This window comes from Pyrus communis, chromosome 9 (assembly GCF_041283825.1).
Source record: "Pyrus communis isolate YQ-2024b chromosome 9, ASM4128382v1, whole genome shotgun sequence".
Lineage (NCBI taxonomy): Eukaryota > Viridiplantae > Streptophyta > Magnoliopsida > Rosales > Rosaceae > Pyrus > Pyrus communis.
The window spans coordinates 783,292-802,500 of NC_142573.1; the positions used below are offsets into that span (position 1 = coordinate 783,292).

Sequence of the window (19,209 nt, forward strand, 5' to 3'; positions counted from 1 at the left end):
CTCCCCAGCAAGCCAAGGCTTTGGCATTCTGTTCAGAAGTCATGTGGGCGATATCAAGGGGTTTTCATCATATCATTTTTGAATCTGATTCACTTTAGATTGTGGAAGTGCTTAAGGACTCCTCAACCAGTCCTTCCTCTCTCGGTCAGATAATTGAGGATATCAATGTTTTGCTCTTTACAATCACTGAAGTTTCCTTTACCCATGTTCGCCGACAAGCTAACGGAGTTGCTCATAGACTTCATCATATCATTTTTGAATCTGATTCACTTCAGATTGTGGAAGTGGTTAAGGACTCCTCAACTAGTCATTCCTCTCTCGGTCAGATAATTGAGGATATCAATATTTTGCTCTTTACAATCATTGAAATTTCCTTTACCCATGTTCGCTAGCAAGCTAACGGAGTTGCTCATAGACTTGCTCGTTTTGTCTCTTCCTCACCCCCTCCTTCCGAGTTTAATCATGGACGCCCTCATTGAGGATGTCCTTGGCCATGATTAGCCTTGTAATGGTTTTGGCTATGAATATATCATTTATCGTTTCATTTATAAAAAAAAAAAAAAAAAATAGCTTTTGCTTTTTGAACTTTGTATATCATTTGTTTGGGACCCAAAAAAAAGCACCTTGGAGAGTCCACATCCACAAGTTTATGTTAATTTGTATATTTTGGAACAATGCCAACTTTTGAACATTTGACCAGTTTTATTTAATGGACGATTCCTTCAGACGTGTTGTTTATATGTACGGGTGGAAAATGTTCACTTCTTTCACGAGGATGCAAGAATTATTCAAAACAAAAAGAATCATGAAGAATTTAAGCGAGCAGTTTCTGAGTTTGAAGATAAATTCGTGAACAAATAAAATAATAAATTTCTATAATGAAATTGTTAAAAAGAAGGTAGATGATGATTAATCAGGATAATGAATAAGTTTCGTAGAATATAATACAAAATATAGAGGTCTCTAAAATGTATATGAACAAAGCCGATTAATCAAGAAAATGCACTTTACAACCGAGTTTGAATTTCTTTTTCGTAAATCAAATTAATTTAAAATATTATGTTGTTAACAAATAAATGTAGAATTCTTGGACATTTTTGGCGTGATAATCATATTAATGTGGCTTTTGAGAAATGATTTGTCAATTTGTCACTACTAATCATATGCATATTCTTAGAGGAAGTGAAAACATTGAACCGGACTGGGCCGGCTAATGGGATAAAGGGCTGTCCACCACCTTCACTTTTCCTACAAACAGCCCCCGTCGGCCACCATGATTCGCCATCTCCAACCTCAAACCTTCCTACCCCAAGCTTCCCTCTTTCCATCTCTAAAACCCTTCAAAAACCCTTACCCTATCCCCAAATCAGTCTCCAACTCCCTCAGGCCAACCCTCAGTTCTCCAAATTACCCCTCACTTTCCGACCACCCAAACACCTCCGCCGACCCCGGCCTCCTCTTCCGCGAAAAGGTCCTCTACTTAGAAACCCACCTCAACGTCGACTCCGAAAAAGCCCTCCACCAAAACCCAGATTTCCGCTCCTGGCCTCTCTCCTCCCTCAAGTCCGTCGAGGGCTGCCTCTCCTCCATGGGCACCGAGCGCTCTGCCCAGGGCCGGATCCTCGACATGTACCCGCAGCTCCTCACCGTGGACCCGCACTCCGCCCTCTACCCAATCTTCGATTTCCTCCTCACCGAGGTCCGAATCCCTTTCCCGGATATCCGGAAGTCGATAATCAGGTGCCCGAGGCTTCTAGTCTCCGACTTGGACAACCAATTGCGACCCGCATTGAAGTTCCTGACCGAATTGGGGTTTTCGGGTCCGAGCTCCATCACGTGCCAGACGACAGTGCTGCTGGTTTCGAGCGTTGAATTTACCCTTTTGCCCAAAATCGAGTATTTACAGAACTTGGGGCTGAGCTACGAGGAGGTGGTGAACATGGTGATAAGGTCGCCGGGGCTGTTGACTTTCAGCATAAACAACAATTACAAGCCCAAAGTTGACTTTTTTCTGGAGGAGATGAAGAGGGACGTGGCGGAACTGAAGAGGTTTCCGCAGTACTTTTCGTTTAGTTTGGAGGGGAAGATTAAGCCAAGGCACCGGTTGCTGGTGGAGCACGGCTTTTCACTGCCGCTGCGGGAGATGCTGAAGGTCAGTGATGGCGAGTTCAATGCCCGGCTGATTGAGATGCGGTTGGGATCCGCCGAGGGCAGCTGGGTATAATATCGCAGCTTTCCGCAGTATGTTTTCTCAGCTGTCAAATGTAAAAACTGCGTTCGGTTGACAGGACCGAATGGGTAGGCCATCTTTAATCGAAGGAGGTCAAAAGGTTTCCTTTCGCCATATGGTTTTGCAATAAATTCTATTTTAATGAACAATATTAGTCTATATTTTATAACATCTTTTACCGAGAGAGCCAAATGACTATTGGCTAAACATAGTCATTTGACAAAAAATTATCTTCAACCGAAAGAACCAAAGGACCATAGGGAAAACATAATTTATTATTTTAATTGAATTAATATGGATAATTAAATTAAACTACCATATTACAATAAGGTTTTCAGATATATTTTGAATGTCACTTGTCGCACAATGAATAAATCTCCAGATTTCTTATCTTTATATAATCTCAATAATTTTTTAATAAGATTTCGAGTGACACGTATTGCTAACGTGAGTAACTCTCCAGATTTCTTATCTTTATGTAATCTCAATAATTTTTCAGATAATATATTGAGTGTCACGTGTTGCTAAAGTGAGTAACTCTCCAGATTTCTTATCTTTATGTAATCTTAATAATTTTTCGGATAGGATTTCGTGTCACGTGTCGATATATAATTGGTTGTACAAATTTTAGATAGGATTCTTATTTATGTGGCACGTCTTATCTTCAACTTCCAATGTTAATAAATTGGCTAGATATTGGGGTAGAATTCACACACCTCCAAACATCTTCACTTCTTTGAAAACTACTCTTGACACTATCTTCTGAGACTCATCTATAAGCCCTTCAAAGAGCTTCATTTTCTTTTCAGGTCCAAACCCTTCATTTCATTGCAGATGTGGTCATTTGAAAATTATTGAAAAAATTAAGGGAAAGATTATTGGAAGAGATTAGAGAATAGAATGTGAAGAATTGAAATAAAATGAGATAAGGTAGTATGGAATGGTAAAAAGTATGTGAGAAATGATGTAGGAATGACTTAGGTATTTATAGAAAAAAAAATTAGAATTTTTTTTTTTAAATCCGTCCAGAAAAAATTTTCAACAGTAACCTAACAGCAGCATGACGTCAGCTAGTCATTGCTAGCTAGCGTCATGCTGACGCCATGTAGCCATTGACATTCAAATGAGCTGAACTGGAGGGCTAGCAAAATGTCAAGCTTGACATTGACATTTTGGCATTGAAGGGTTGGCAAAATGTCAAGTTTGACATTCTATCGTTAGAGGGCTGGGCTATAGGGTTGACTGCTGTTGGCCAACCCTTTGGCCTGTTCTCCCATTTTTGGCCAGATGGGGACCATGAGCCCTTTGGCCTAACTCTTGGTTAGAGATGGTTTTCATGTCAAAACAAGCTATTTTTAGCCCTATAACCCTTTGACCGGATTGGTTGAAGATGACCTTCTATTGAAGTTCGGTTTGGAGAACATATTTTTGTTTGTGCACACTGCTCAGTTAGTCATGATCCTGACCGAACTCTGCTGGTTTCGGCTTATCACCACCGAAAATTCATCAAACCGTCCGATCCTGATATGTCGGAACATTTTCTCGAAACCAAAATTTCTCCAAACGTACAACACAAGTGAATCTTGAAAATAATGGTTCCATATGGAGTAGAGTTTTGAGGGTTTTGGTTCTGGCGTGAGTGTTGGGTGAGATTAATTGTCCTTTATTGTCTTTTCAGACGAAAACATAACTGGAATTAAAATTTTCACTAATTTTTTGGGTGCCAAGAGTTAAATGGTGGTGTGGCTAGAAAATCTCTAATATCAGTTGCTTTCAATACGCAATTAATCCGTAGAATGTTTCGCGAAATCTGCAACAAAAAACAATCAAATGCCGCAAGAAAAACACATGAGACTTTCGTCTTTCAGAAAAAATAAAAGTTCACTGCTTGAATACAATCAAGGAAAAGAAAAGTAAAATTTTACGACTCATATGAGACATTATGATTCTTTCTTATCAAAATTCCTTACCAATTTTCAGGTCTTAACTTTCCTCGTCCACTTAATGCTTCAGCGTATCAACAACACACGTTTTGAGACTAATTTGGATGCATACCATCGTTGTTAATGTCATCATTACAAGTTGAAAGGAAACTTGGACGACGGGGAAGATATCATTACGTTGGTCTAGGTGAAACAATTGCTACGTGAATGATGCAATCAAGTTTTAGTCACAATAGTGTAATGGTTTAATAAATATTTGTCACGTGTATAAAAGTGCACTACTCGTCCAATAAACGATCAGTCTCTTTTATTAGACATTTTTCCCACCAAACCAATCTTTATCCCATCACTTCTTCATTTTTTTGACCATTCATTAAGGATTTCGGCTCCTTGAAGCATCGCATATGCTAATGCTGCTAAGATTATGTATAGACGACGATATGTGGGGCATAGAAAATAAACATGCATGTTGATTCAGTTAGTGAATGATTGAGTGGTAATTGAACCACAAGCAAAGCTAAGCAAAGCAACTTAAAATATAATTTACTTAGTTATGGTTGATTAGTAATTAGAGACTTTAAGCAAATATATGTGGCTTCAAGACAACTCTTACTTATGCAGAATTGGTTAATTATAACTCAAGGAAAAGGAAAAAGACACTGCAGTTGGTGGCTTACCCTGGTGGATAGAATTTTTATCTTTGATATACTGCATTTCAAGTTTAAACATTTTTCTTTTCTTTAGTATAGTAATATCGTTTGTACAAAAAAAAAATGAGCATGAAAGTTATTTGAAAGAGAAATTATTATCGCACATTTTTTTTTTCTCCTCTTACGTACTCACTATTTAATTCTAGTCATTGAATCAAATAAGTAAACAAAAATAACAGATAAAATTAAATAGAATAGAAAAAAAAATGTGGTGATCGTTCACATTTGAAATCTTCTAAAGGTCCACAAAACTTTCACAGTAAGCTTCAACTTTCTTCATGATAGCATAGTAGGTTGTCTCATGTGTGAAGGTGAACACCACACGTGATCCACATCACCCGATTTGTGTTATCCACGTATTAGACTTGAAATTTTGTCATAGTAAGGGGGCATGTTGAGAGCGAAACCCACGTTCGGAAAAGGAGGGACATGCATATTCACATAAGTAATTGAGGTACTTCTTATAATGCTAATTGATTTTACACTGGAATCTTAACTTCTTCAGTTATGTGCCTTTTTGCAACCGAGATACTGTACACACAAAATGGTCTCCAAAAAGTTTGAGAACTAATGATTTGAATTAAGAAATCCGCACTGAGAAGACGTTAGGTTAAGCCTGATTTGTCCAGGTGGACAGTGGTTTGGCTTAATTAGGAAGAAAAATAAATATTTAAAAAGGAACAAAGCTGGGGATCATGAATTGGTGAAGAAGCAAACACATTAGTTGTCCCAATCGTGGAAAACAACTTGAATGATCTCCAGTCTCCAACACCAACACACCGGCCGGCCCAAGATTCTGAGGGCCCAGTTAGTTAGTTCCTCGTCAGGGTCAATTTTGAGGGCCCAAGCAAACTAGTGCAAAATTGAATTTAATGTGTCGAGAACACGGTTTGGTACATTAAGCGTCATATTACAATTGATTGAAATTTTTTATTTTTTAAGTTTCTAACTAATTGTATTATTACACTTAATGTACCAAGTTATGTTCTCAGTACATTGAAAATCTCTCAATAATTAGGATCTTTGTATATATTGAACACTTCTTCCTACCGTTAATGTGGTTTAGATTAGAATGATCAAATTAGCAAAGCTTAACATCTAAATCTCAAAATTCTCTTTGAAATAATTTACCCTAAAACTAAAAAGAAATACTTATTTGCAGACTTGGCAAAAAATTGTAAACTTATGAACAAGTTGACTAAAACAGTATGCTTCATGCTCTGTACGCGAATTTAAAATCTCCTTTATTGTAGCTTATATGCATGTAATCATACCCATTCTTTTATGATTTAAGAAAATTATCATCACTCACCGTTTGATCTCAATCCAACAATAAGTGATAATTTTAACTTTGTTGTTGTACTTTCTCTTCCATCGTTAGATTAAAGACCGAACTATAGGTGGCCAAAATAGTTTTGAACCATAGGATCTATGAATAATTGAACTCGTAATGTAATATACAAAATTCGAACATAGACAGGAAACTTCGTACTGACATTAATCTCACCATGCATGCACGTGTATTATCACATATGTGTCAACTACCTGTGTCGATCTCAATAAGAGAATTAGTGTTTCACATTAATTAGTTCACGCTTAATTTGAAAAAAAATTGTTCATAATTTTGGCAAATGAATTTTAATTTATTTTTGTTTTTTAATTTCATACAGATCGAATCATGCGGCTGAATTGTTGCGTATGTGGAGACGAGACCCAAAAATTTAGATTTTATATTTACTCTCTCCACAGTCAAATGTGTCTCACCTATATTGCGTATGCGTGACACTAAATTTTTTATACAATTTTGGACATGTATTTTTGTGTGGGTCACTTCGTAATATACTTCAACGATCGGAACGTTTCTATTTTAGATCTTCTCCTAAATACCAGTTCTACTAAAAATCATCAAATTTGAAACCATATGATTACGGAGAATAAAGATTTAAGGTTTCTTTGTAAAACCGTATTCGTCTATTTTCTTCACTACAAATGAATGTTTTAATGGTTTTGCATTTGTCTAATTAAATTTTTGCAAGTATGATTTATAAATGATGTTCTAAAAGATAGACGGTTTAGATCGTTAAACTATATTACGATATGAGTCCCACAAAACGTGTGCCAAAATTGTGTAAAAAAAGTAATGTTACATATCAACCCTGTATTTATATTATCCTATATATAATTAGTTTACTGTTTGAGCATGCATGTAAATATGATTTATGAATGATGTTCTTAATTTAGTTTATCTTCTTCTTCCTTTTTTAAGTAAGAATAATTACAAAGAAATTGATTAAATTTTATATAGTTGGTCCTAGCTAGTAGTAGATCAGCTCAACCTTTAACCGTTTGGTAACTGTCACCAGTACCAAGGAGCTATCACTAACAACTATATAAGGACATTGTTGGATTCATTCGTGGAAGCACTCTTTATCATATTACGAGACTAATTAAATTATACTAATTAATAAATAATAAGTTAATTAATCTCATTGAGTCAAACAAGATCAAATCAGAAAGAGAAAACAAGATAGACGACGGTCCAAACAAGTTATAATTTTTTTCAATAAGAAAGAATAAAATTACAAGGAGGAGACAGAACAGCAACCCTAGAGAAGTCAAACTGCTAGGCATACAAAGATTCATGAGGCAAAACATAAAACCAAACTTGCAAATCATTTGTAGCATGTCCTCTGATTGCAATTGCGTCCGCCACGAAGCTGCCAACAGATAAGAAGGATCTTACTAAGATCTCAAAGAGTGATATTAAGAGAATTGTCATTGTAGTTTAAAGTAGATAATCAACATTGATATATTCATCGATATTTTTACAAATTTTCACCGATCGATTCCGATATTTAAACATTGATTATACGTTGTTGGTAGTAAATAATTAATACGTAATTGCATATCCTGAAATGTCCACAAGCAGCTGCATGACAGCCACTAATCTCGCGAGTGGTTGTGTATGCGACAAGGCGTTGAACCATCCATGCATTGCATGGAAGATATATATATATATATATATATATATATATATATATATATATATATGTTTGACTGCAATTGCTTCGCACGTGTGTATATATATAATAGCAGAAGAAACTACAAAGAAGCCCTCCTCCTCATGGATCATATCAAAGATGCCTCCATCGAAAATATCAAGCGTTCAAGGTTCCAGACTCTCCAGAGAGAGACTGAGAGAGAGGTGGCTACTTCAGTACTCGTATTGAATTGACTGCATGGGAGACGTACAGAAGCATGCAGGCAGTAACTTTATTCTGCCCTTTTGCTTTCAGTACTCTCCTTTAATTATACATGGCTTCAGTCTTTCAGATAGGGCAAATTAACACCTCTGACCAGCTCGTCAACTGCTCGGATGAGGACTACCCAAGACCATGGACTGTCGAGTACTGGTGCTGGTAAAGATCTTCTAGACATTGCATGGGGTGCCTGCATTGTGTATATACATGTATCTCTTCGTGTCCCGTACATAACGGTGTTAGTATGGACTGTGTGTGCCTTTGTCCCCGTATTACATGACACCGACATGTATTTTATATTTCATATTTTTGGCATGTATAGATTTACATGTTTAATTTTGCATTGGATGCTCAAATACTAGGCCATGCTACCACACCAGCAATTTTGTTTTCTTCACAGTATATAGTTCGCTAATAAATTTAGGAGAATAATATGCATCTTTAAAGAAAAATGGTGCGGGAAGATGTTGTAACGGGTAAAGATTAGAATATGTTACAGTTCAGTTTGCTCTAATGTAACTTAAAAAACTAAATAGAAGGTGTTTGATGAAAATTGTCCGTGATTCAAGCCAAATCAGGAGTTAGTTAGTCAAGTCACTAGTCTACTGGCGTGGTGACATGAGTAAATCTTCGATAAGGCTGTTTGACTAGAGCTGCTTACTCAATGTAGTGAACGTTACTTATATTTTAATGCATAAAAAGTAATATGAAAATGACACACAATATCTCACGAATAACATAAATATACTCCTTCTGATAACGTTGCATGGTTGAAAATATTGAGAATGAAATGCATATTTTTAATGTGAGATTCACTTATATATGTGAGAAATAAGAATGATACTCCTACATTGTATTCTTAATCATGGTAAGTAAACAAGCTATTAGTGGAATCAATATGAGGTTGAACATAACCAAAATACAAAGAGTTAATACAATTGTGAGATACGGCCTACAAATAACTTAGTTCGGACATACGTATGAAGTTTTTTTTCTAGTGACACTAACAGAACTCAAAGAAGAGTAACTTATATAACACGGATACGTTATCATACTTAAAACTAACAAAAAAATACCGTGTAAAAGGAGACATACATTGTTATTTTTATTGACATAAATCACCAATGTGATTTTATAAGCGTGCCATAAAAATCTTTCTCCAATTCAAGTCTAAACAAATTGACCTATTCACAATACTGTAGTAGGAGACAATCTGTTACACCAAGTGTCATAATACAAATTGTTGGATATTTGAAAAATAAATTGTCAACCACTTGTATTATGACACTTGTTATGCAGGGACGTGATTTCGGCACAATGAAGAATCTCTCCCATAGAAGCCTTCGGACCCCACCACCTTTGAGTTAAATAATTTAACCCACGTCTTTCCTAACCGTGGTTAAATCAAAATTTGAAGTTAAACGTTCCCGATAAATTTGCACCCTCTCCCCTTTCCCTCTAGCGCTCACTTGAAGTTTTCTCTTCTTTATCTCTCACTCGAGTTTGCAGCACCAGAAAAGAAGACCGCCACTCTCCAAGCTCAAATTCCGCTACGTGTACACCGGAAAATGACGGTGTTCTCCGGCAAACAGGTGGTCCCGGTGGACTACGAGGCCGAGGTTTCGCAGCGACTTCTCGAAGCCTCGCTCTCCGGCGACCTGAAATCGGCGTTGGAGTGCGCCGCCGATCCTTTCGTGGACGTCAACTTCGTCGGCGCTGTGAGTCTCAAAACGAGAAAGTGTGAGGTATTGTTGCGCGACGAGTCTGCGAGCGAAGTCCGCATCGACTACGAGGAGTTCAAAACCGACGTCACGGCTCTGTTCCTCGCCGTTCATGCTGGAAACGTCGCTTTGGTGAAGAAACTGCTGGTAATGAGTGATTCAAGCTTTGGTTTTAGACTGTGTGTTGCCAGATCACTGTGCTTGAAGTCGAGATTTGAATATTTGTTCTTCACATTGTTGATTTCTCACCGAATTTGAAAGCTTTTTCTGTTTAATTTGAATTATTTTGAACTACTTAGGCATTTTTTACGATTATATCGTTTGATTTGAAGCTTTTTTTTGTTTGGATTATAGAATTTGAACTGATTTTGAAGTTGTATTAGTACTCCATTGAAGGAGATTGAAGCGTTTTCCGCTTAATCACATTATCTGCAAAGCATTTTTCAGGTGTTTACAAAACTAAGAATGTGATAGATTGAATGGTATTATGTCTGCCTGCGGAATTGCTACTTTTTCTTGCTTTGTAACGTACTTAGGATTGGCGGTTTCTTGAATCACAGAGCATCGGAGCTGACGTAAATCAGAAACTCTTTAGGGGCTTCGCGACAACAGCAGCAGTGAGAGAGGGCCACCTTGAGATTCTAGAGATCCTACTGAAAGCTGGAGCATCTCAACCAGCTTGTGAGGAAGCTCTGTTCGAGGCAAGTTGTCATGGACATGCTAGGCTCGTGGAGCGGCTTATGGCCTCTGATTTTATCCGGCCCCATGTTGCCGTGCATGCCATTGTCACAGCCAGCTGCAGGGGGTTTGCTGATGTGGTGGACACTCTCATGAAGGTAGAGCGTCGTATTCATTTCCCCATAAGAGCTGTTCAACAGCAACTTTCTGAATCCCACAGCAGATAGCATATAGTAAATTCAGAAAACTTGGTGCTTAACCGAGCGCAATGATGTTCTAGGGTTCATAGAGCTAACACTCTTATGAATTAGTACTATTACGATACTTTACCAGATTTTATAAGCACAATATCATTGTCCATCTTGCTCAATTGCAGTGCGGTGTGGATGCAAGTGCGGCTGATAGGACGCTACTTCAATCGTCTAAGCCAGCTCTTCACACTAATGTGGACTGTGGTGCACTTGTGGCTGCAGTTGTGAGTAGGCAGGTCCCCATCGTACGTTTGTTGCTACAGGTGATTCCCACATCACTTACAATTTTGCTTAGTTTAAATCAACGATGATGGACATATGGACAAGTTACGGGTGAGCCGGCCAGGTTGTTTTACTGTCAGTTTCCCTTCATTCTTAAGCCTAAAATGTATCATTAGATTGATCAGATACGACCCCGAAAGCCATAATTTAGGAATAGTAGAGAAGTAATTTTCAAACTCGGCTAGTGTAAGTTAATCTTCCGCTGCCGGTCCTAAGCTCGGATAAAGGAGGAGGGGGAGTGCGTCAGGTAGTTGGCACTTCGTTTTTCACTTCGAATCCCTCTTATATGAATCCTAAATGAAATTGCATTTTTTTTTTTCCTGTTGTTTGTGTCCCGGTGGTTTTGTGAACCTTAGATTCCCACCAGGTCGAGGGTTCGACAGGATCAACCCCGCTTAGTGAGATAAAGCTTGATTGTTGTAGGTAAGTAATTTTCAACTGAGATTCCAACCGTAGGCCCCCTCTAAGGAGGTGCATTAACCTGGACAGCTGGATTTGCACCTTTCAATAAGGATAGAGTACCTAATGAAAACTGGCCGCACAATGATGTACGATGAACGGCTAGAATGTGGGGATCCTAGGGTCCCCACAAAGTGAATCTGGAGAAGATCCTCTTCCAATAGAGTGGTACACGGTTCTGTGATTGCAGCAAGATCTAAACAGAAAATGATTCTGATTCTATCTTTCTGACAAGTCAATAGTACTGTTACTGTTTCATCTTCTAAATTACTACTGTCCTTGTATCCTTCTTCTTTTCACTCCACATGACTAACAACCCTCGCTTGTTTTTAGGCCGGCGTGGGGACAGATGTCAATGTGAGATTGGGAGCATGGTCATGGGACTCAGCTACGGGGGAAGAGTTGCGGGTTGGGGCAGGGCTTGCGGAGCCATATCCCATTACCTGGTGTGCAGTGGAGTATTTTGAAGCAAGCGGTTCTGTCTTGCACATGCTCCTCCAAGGCCGTTCTCCGGATACCCCTCATTGTGGAAGAACTCTCCTGCACCACGCTATTCTATGCGGTAATGCAGGAGCAGTCCGTTCGCTCTTAAGTTGCGGTGCCAATGTAGAATCACCCGTTAAAACAACTGGTAGTACCATGTTTAATCCGATACACATGGCTGCCCGCCTTGGCTTGCCAACAGTCGTTCGATGTTTAATTGAATCGGGATGTGATGTGAACTCCAATACTGATACCGGCGAGACAGCTCTAATGATTTGCGCAAAATACAAGCATGAAGAATGTCTCAGAGTATTGGCGGCAGCTGGTGCTGATTTTGGCTTGGCTAACGCAGCTGGTCAGTCTGTTAGTTCGATTGCCAGGATAGCTGGGTGGTCCCTTGGTTTTCAGCAGGCGTTGATGTATGTAATAAGAGACGGAAAGATGCCCAAATCCAGCAACTTTTCTGTTTTCTCTCCCCTAATGTTTGCAGCTCAAGCCGGCGATATTGAGGCCTTGAAAGCCGTAGTTGTTTCAGGAGAATTTGACATTGATTATCAAGACGGTAAAGGTTTCACAGCCGTTATGATCACTGCTTTGAAGGGACACGTTGAAGCATTCAGGTTTTTGGTTTATGCAGGGGCTGATGTAAAATTGTGTAACAAGTCTGGTGAGACTGCAATTACTCTGTCAGAAATAAGCCAAAACCGTGACCTGTTTGAGAAGGTAATGCTCGAATATGCGCTAGAAAAGGGCAATCGTTACGCTGGAGGGTTCTACGCTCTGCACTGCGCAGCACGCCGTGGGGATGTCGATGCAGTCAAATTGTTAACAAGTAGGGGATATGATGTGAATGTCCCTGACGGAGATGGTAACACTCCGCTCATGTTAGCGGCTAGGGAAGGTTATGGTCTCGTGTGTGAACTCTTGATCTCTCACGGAGCAAACTTGGATGTCAAGAATGCCAAAGGCGAAACACCGCTTTCGCTTGCTACAAAAAGCGGCGGTTTGGAAAATGATGCGGAGCGGGTGATACTAGATGAGCTAGCTCGCAAGCTGGTGCTAGGTGGGGCGCATGTCAGGAAGCATACAAAAGGAGGGAAAGGAAGCCCTCATGGGAAAGAGGTGAGGATGGTGGGAGCTGTAGGGGTGCTGTGCTGGGGGAAGTCAAACCGGAGAAATGTGAAATGCCGGGAGGCGGAGGTTGGGCCTAGTCCAGCCTTTAAGAGGAATAGGAGGAGCCAGAGTGATGCAGATGAACCTGGAGTGTTTAGGGTGGTGACTACCAAGAACAAGGAGGTGCATTTTGTGTGTGAAGGCGGAGTTGAAACCGCCAAGCTTTGGGTGAGAGGTATAAAGCTCGTGACCAAGGAGGCTCTTTTCGGTAAACAGAGGGGCTCATGAACGGTAGTGGCCGGTGAAGTAGGATGGTGTATAGAGAAGTTTCCAGGAATACTTCGTCTTGAAGTATTTAGTAGAGTCAATTTCTTTTCATTGTAAAGGTTTTGATCCCGCAGTTGTATGTTCTCGTCATAAGGGACAGCGAAAACCAAAAATTAAAACGGAAACAAAATGATTACCAAGCGGGCCATTAACTGGTTTGAATCGAAACTAAATCTTTGTAACCATTTAAACGAACTCGGGTAGAGCTCTTTCGGAAGGGAGTGGGATCGAGCGCCAAACAGATTCAAAATACACTGAAAACACCACCTGTTAGCCTGAACTGATCTCCTTCTCCTTTGCCTTGCATAAGTCCTCTGCTGTCTTGACAAACTTTTTAGTCAACTCATCAACCTGGAAAATGTAGCCATTCCGAAAAACAAAAACTTGCATCATATCAATTAAATTTTCTGCAATAACCGTTAGATCCAATTTTGAATTGAATCTAATTGTATATAATGGCCCTAGGTGCTGGAGTATGCCATACTCCGGTGTATTGTAGCCAAACCCCATATCAATTTGGGAGCAGTGTGTTCTTAAGTTAAACTCACCTCTTTCTCCCATCTTTTTAAGTCGTCTTTGGGGTAGTTTTCGTATCCATTGCCTGTAAAAGAAACCAAGAACCTATTTAGTTGTGCTGCAAAGCGGCCAAACTTTAGAATCCGCATTCACATACCAAGCACGAGTGATCGTTCTACATCCCTCACTGTTTTGGTCTTCAGTACTACTAATGATAAATTTCTTCCTGAGATCACCAGACCAGGAAACTAGAGATATTACCAATTGTCCAATAGTACTGGTAGAATTGCTCATTGCAACGAAGGATCATATCTTACTGCAGAGTATTTTGCGTTATTAACATGTATAAACTTGCAATTGAAGCATGTGATGGTAAATGTGCAAAAGATCGTCAAGTTAATCTGTTAGATGGATATCGTGCAATGATTTAGGAGAATCAATGACCTGGCCCTTTTTTAGGACTAAATATATAGTACATTTCCAGAACTACGCTGTCTAAACTTCTCCGACTTAATGGTTGGTGATTATCAAAATAACAAAGCGCAATCTCGCAGTCACCTAAATCGCAATCAAATATGCATATATTACAAAAACAAATTTTACTTCTGTCACCTTTTGGCGAGCTCTTCGAATACTCTGCTTGCCATTTTCAGAGGACTTGGTAACCACTTTACAGATAGCCTGGTAGGATATGTTTGTTGTGCTAGGATAGCACCAAACTAAATGGAACCAACTCAATCTAACCCACAGGAAATTTTATCAAATGAAAATGCAAGAACAAAATATAAAAGACACAAAGATTTTAACGAGGTTCCTCCACAGTCAGTGTAACTGGAGTGCGTCCTCGGAGCAGTAGGAGCTCACCCAATAATCCACTATCAACCAAATGGGAGTTTACAAAGTGTTGACAATCTCACAACCCAAAAGCCCAATACACCCAATAGCTCTCACACACACCAAAGAAACAAATAGAGAAAGAAATATAAAGAATAATTTCTTCTCTATACCTATAGCTCAAAGCTATTACAACAAGAATTACTTTGGTTGATGATTACCAATCAAATGAAGCAACAACTTCTTCTTCTGTTTTAGGCTCTCTGCAACTCTCCCTTGCTCTCTGCAAAAAGAGCTCTTTCTTCTCTCTTGTTTTTCTTTAAAACCGAAAATGAGCTCTAACTCCCTATTTCTTTTTCAAAAGCAACTTATCCTCTTTTTTTTTTTGAACCAACACCCACGGGTGTTGAAGAGAACAAAAAAAACTTTTCCCTTTTTTTCTCCCCAAAACAAGGAAAGGTGTTGTCCACCTTCTTTTGTTTAGCCGAAAGGTCTTTTGGACACTTGTTCACTTGGCCACATACTCCAACAATGTTCACTGATAAGACATGGTAATTATCAAACACGACAAAAACAACAACGGGAAAAGCAGTTGTAAGTCACCTGAACATGCTCCTTCGTCAATCTGGCCATCACAAAAATTAGAAAAGATAAAATTAGTCAAGTAATCAAACACATGGCTAAGTCCAAGTTAGCTTGGCGAATATTTTCGAGTTATTATTGTTATTAAGAACTAAGAAACTGAAAAATTATGAAAACCAAAAATTCGTGACAGCATGAGTGACAATCAGATGCCTGCTTATGGAGGATTAGCTGCAATCAGTCGGTCCCCGTCCACCTTAGGATTTAACCCCAATGGAGATTCAACAATGGCAGTCTCCAAGCTTGATATGGCCTGCATAAGACAGTCAGGTTATTGGATTTTTTTTTTACCGGATGTTTACAATCTCGCTTATCCCAACCCGAGGAGCAGAAAAGTTAGCTTATTTCATCTTGAAAGCTTGGAAAATTAAATCAAATGTGTATACAGTCTAAAGTTAGCTGAAAATTTTCTGTATCTTCTTGCGAAGTAGGCGATGAATTTTCATCTATAGAGCCAAATACAAATATTTGAGAGAAAAATGTACTTGAGATATACCAAAATCACAAGCCAGAACATACAAATACAACAAAATGTTGCTGAAACGCGCATGCATTGCTTCATTACCGTTGAATCGAACGGGTTGATTGATAACGTTTTTGAATCAACGACCGAAACAGCGGCTATCTGATGCATGGGCAACTTCACACCGCCGGTTTCCACAATGATGTGATCAAGCATTCCTGCATCAACATTTCAGACAACTTAGAACAATATGAACCAAAACTGAGTAAATGAACAGTGATTTGGCACCGGAGGAACTGAGAGTGTACCCGGAGCTGCTCTTCCGGTGCGCAGTTTGCTTAATTCCGCCGTTAACGCTGCGATCGCCGCCTCCATATGCGAGGTGGCCTTCGCCTTGATCGTTGGCCCCATGTTTGGCAGAATTTCAACTGTACTCGCAGCCGATTCATCTTCCTTTTCTTTTTCTGAAAATGTGGAAAAATTGGAAAATCATATCAAAAGAGTGAAGAAGTTACATTTTAGAGAGAGCAAGAGAGAGAAGATACTTCGGCCTTTGGCGAAGCCTCTGCGGCTTTCTCTGACGAATTCAAAGGTGGGGAGAGAGAGAACCCTGTGCGGTGGCTCGGGTTTGCATTGACGGAGCTCGCGACTGAGCAGCGGGGAGCTACGGAGGAGAAGGACGTTCCGATATGAGAGCGCGCGTCTCAGAAAGATCGACATGGGTGGAGCTCTCTAGGGGTTTAGATTTTTGAAAACCCCCGCCGCGCGCAGCGAGGCCTGAGATTTGGGCCTTCTAAGCAACCATATTATAATCCTAGCCGAGGAGGTGAAACAAACGGGGCGTTTAATACCGAAAGCCACTGTTGTAAGTCGTACCTAGTAAGTTTGCTCTTCGAAATTTGAGGTCGGCGCACAAAAAATGCGTGGCTTGGTTTTTCAATGATTGGTCGGGTGGTTAAAGTTGGATGGTGGAATGACACGTAGTGCATGACTAGGCATTTTACAGCCGGTTAATTGACACAATCTTTAATCTTCTTGGTCCTCGCATTCAAATGATGATCATCTCCAAATCTTTTTTTTTTTTTTTTTTTAAGGATTTAGGAAATTTTCTAATCATATTCGTTCATCGTATGTTATGTGATTAGTTTTCATCAGGTATTATTCATATTCAATTTTAAATAAAAAAATTTATAATGAATGCTGACCGCACAATGTACGATAAAAAAACGTGATTAGATGATTTCCAGAACCCTTACAGTGAGATCCGGAAAGAATCCTCATTCCTGGCGTTCTTCTGTCTTTTCCTTAGCATAAATTTTTAACTTTTTATTTCCAAATTCAAATATTTTCCTTTTAATTTTTTATTTTAAATATGGTAATTCAATTTACACCCTACCAATTTCTTTCCTTTTTATCATTTATGTATTTTTGTTTATAGGAATATCATTTATGTATTTGTAATAAAAATGGTATGTCATTCAAATTTGGCTGCCCACCATATATGGGAATTAGTTGTCAGCTAACTAATTGGCATTTTAATTTTATTCTTTTGTATAAGTACTACTTTATTTTAAATTAATTCAAATTACGAAAACGTCAAAAAGTAGAATTTAAATTCGCGCGTTTTGAAGCGAAGACATCTATTCTAACCAATATGACTGCATCTATTTACAAATTCACATATACAAATGTTAAACTGCTTTTATTGAATGACCAAAATTGGTAAATGTGATTAAATATTTTATTGTCACTAATTTAACATTTAATTTTGAAAATAAAAAAGATTTTGCTAATTTGTTTGTTTGTTTTTTTTTCGGTCTGAAACTTGTAAGGCACACTACACCACCAGTCGACCGTTTCTTGTCTTTTAACTCCCTCCCTCCCTCCCTCCGTGGCCCGTACATACATTTGTTAGCAGGTTGCTGACATAACCGCATTCCTCTGTTTTTTTTTTTCCTGCTCCTATCTCCGACTCTGAAGAGAAGCGAGTACACTAACCAATCGCAGAGAGTGAAAAGCTTGAAGTTTTTCAAAGGCGACCATGTTCTACTCGCAGCGTCTTCTGTCGAGAAAAGGGCCGTTGGGCGGCATTTGGGTTGCCGCCTACTCTTTCAAAAAGCTCAAGAGGTCGCAGGTCAACCAGACCGACATCTCCGCCTCCGTCGGTTCGTTTCCTGTCTTCTCTCTCTCTCTTCTCCTATTTTGGTGCTTAATTATGCATATTTGCATTGATGTTGATCAGTTTTGTTATCTGGTTTCTGGGTTTTCCATTAACCTCTGTTATCAACCATCTGGGAAAAGTTTTGTTTGGAGAAATTGCAAAAAAAAAAATTACAGAAAATTTCGAAACAGAAGTTTCTAGAAAAATTTCCAACAACGAAGCCTTATCCCATTAAGTGGGGTTGATTGTATAAATTCTAGAATGCTTTTGCACAAAGTCTTTCGCTAGAAGAAACCAAATCATATATACAGAAGAGTTGGAATGGTTCACTTATTGGTGAAAAGAAAAATGCAAATTGCTTCTTGGACAGTCTTACTTGCGTTTCGGGTTTTGCTAATGCAAGGGGAAGTGGATATGATATCAGGGATTTTGAAACAGAACCTGGAAGACTAACAGACTACACAATCTTAAGTAAAAAGTATTATTTCAACTCGATCATGTTTATTCGGAGTGGTAGTTTTCGGATGGGATTATGTCCTTTTAAAGTGTTACATTCATAAGGGTTGAGGACATTTGCTTCGAGTTTATCAGGTTTACTGTTGGGAAAAATCATTCGTGTTATTCAGCATTAAGCCTGGAATATCCTAAAACCGGATTCTGTTGCCGCAGATGAAATTTTGCAGGATGAATGGGATGCTGTTGCATACAGGGTACTGGCCTACCTTCTTCTTGGCGTCGTTCGAATATACTCAAAGAAAGTTGAATATCTGTATGATGACTGCAGTGAAGTGCTGGTTAAAATCAACAAATTTGTAGTCAGTACAAAAAAGAATGCAGGCGCAGATAAGCTGCGTGCACCTTATTACGCTGTTACCCTACCTGATAGATTTGAACTTGATGCTTTCGATCTGGGGATCCTTGAAATTGAAGATGTCAGTGGGTAAGCTGTGTAACTTATATAACTGTGTGAGGATATGCCTGTATTTAGTACTTGTATTTAACATGTGTTTTTCGCTTAATTCACAGAGGCAATTTGGTGGCTGATGAAGAAATCACATTGAAAGGTATTAATCTGCGGTCTCGAATACTATTTTACTTCGTCTTATTTGTACAGTTTTACATGATTCAGCATGATG

General features: G+C 39.0%; 3 protein-coding genes and 1 pseudogene across 4 annotated transcripts in view; 3 read left to right on the plus strand and 1 right to left on the minus strand.

The window, feature by feature from the left end:
- Positions 1 to 1,168: 1,168 nt before the first annotated feature.
- Positions 1,169 to 2,416, plus strand: LOC137738699 (transcription termination factor MTEF1, chloroplastic-like). Its single transcript, XM_088699710.1, has one exon. The coding sequence runs from the start codon at positions 1,274 to 1,276 to the stop codon at positions 2,222 to 2,224; it is 951 nt and encodes a 316-aa protein (XP_088555836.1). The 5' UTR covers positions 1,169 to 1,273; the 3' UTR covers positions 2,225 to 2,416.
- Positions 2,417 to 9,609: 7,193 nt separating this feature from the next.
- Positions 9,610 to 13,625, plus strand: LOC137739245 (uncharacterized). Its single transcript, XM_068478800.2, has 4 exons — positions 9,610 to 10,011; positions 10,425 to 10,700; positions 10,919 to 11,056; positions 11,868 to 13,625. The coding sequence occupies exons 1-4, from the start codon at positions 9,712 to 9,714 to the stop codon at positions 13,416 to 13,418; spliced, it is 2,265 nt and encodes a 754-aa protein (XP_068334901.2). The 5' UTR covers positions 9,610 to 9,711; the 3' UTR covers positions 13,419 to 13,625.
- LOC148693983 (uncharacterized) lies at positions 13,611 to 16,797 on the minus strand (annotated as a pseudogene). Its single transcript, XR_015966157.1, has 8 exons — positions 16,458 to 16,797; positions 16,221 to 16,376; positions 16,015 to 16,130; positions 15,593 to 15,702; positions 15,411 to 15,432; positions 14,586 to 14,654; positions 14,006 to 14,058; positions 13,611 to 13,808 (listed from the first exon to the last, which is right to left on the minus strand). The product of XR_015966157.1 is annotated as an uncharacterized LOC148693983 (transcript).
- Positions 16,798 to 17,810: 1,013 nt separating this feature from the next.
- The window catches only part of LOC137739246 (sister chromatid cohesion 1 protein 2-like), a 10,007-nt gene continuing 8,608 nt past the window's right edge, over positions 17,811 to 19,209 (plus strand). The window contains exons 1-3 of the mRNA XM_068478802.2: positions 17,811 to 18,077; positions 18,743 to 19,013; positions 19,100 to 19,137. Coding sequence (XP_068334903.2) covers positions 17,954 to 18,077; positions 18,743 to 19,013; positions 19,100 to 19,137 — 433 coding nt within the window. The 5' untranslated portion in view covers positions 17,811 to 17,953. The remainder of the gene's footprint in view (positions 18,078 to 18,742; positions 19,014 to 19,099; positions 19,138 to 19,209) is intronic.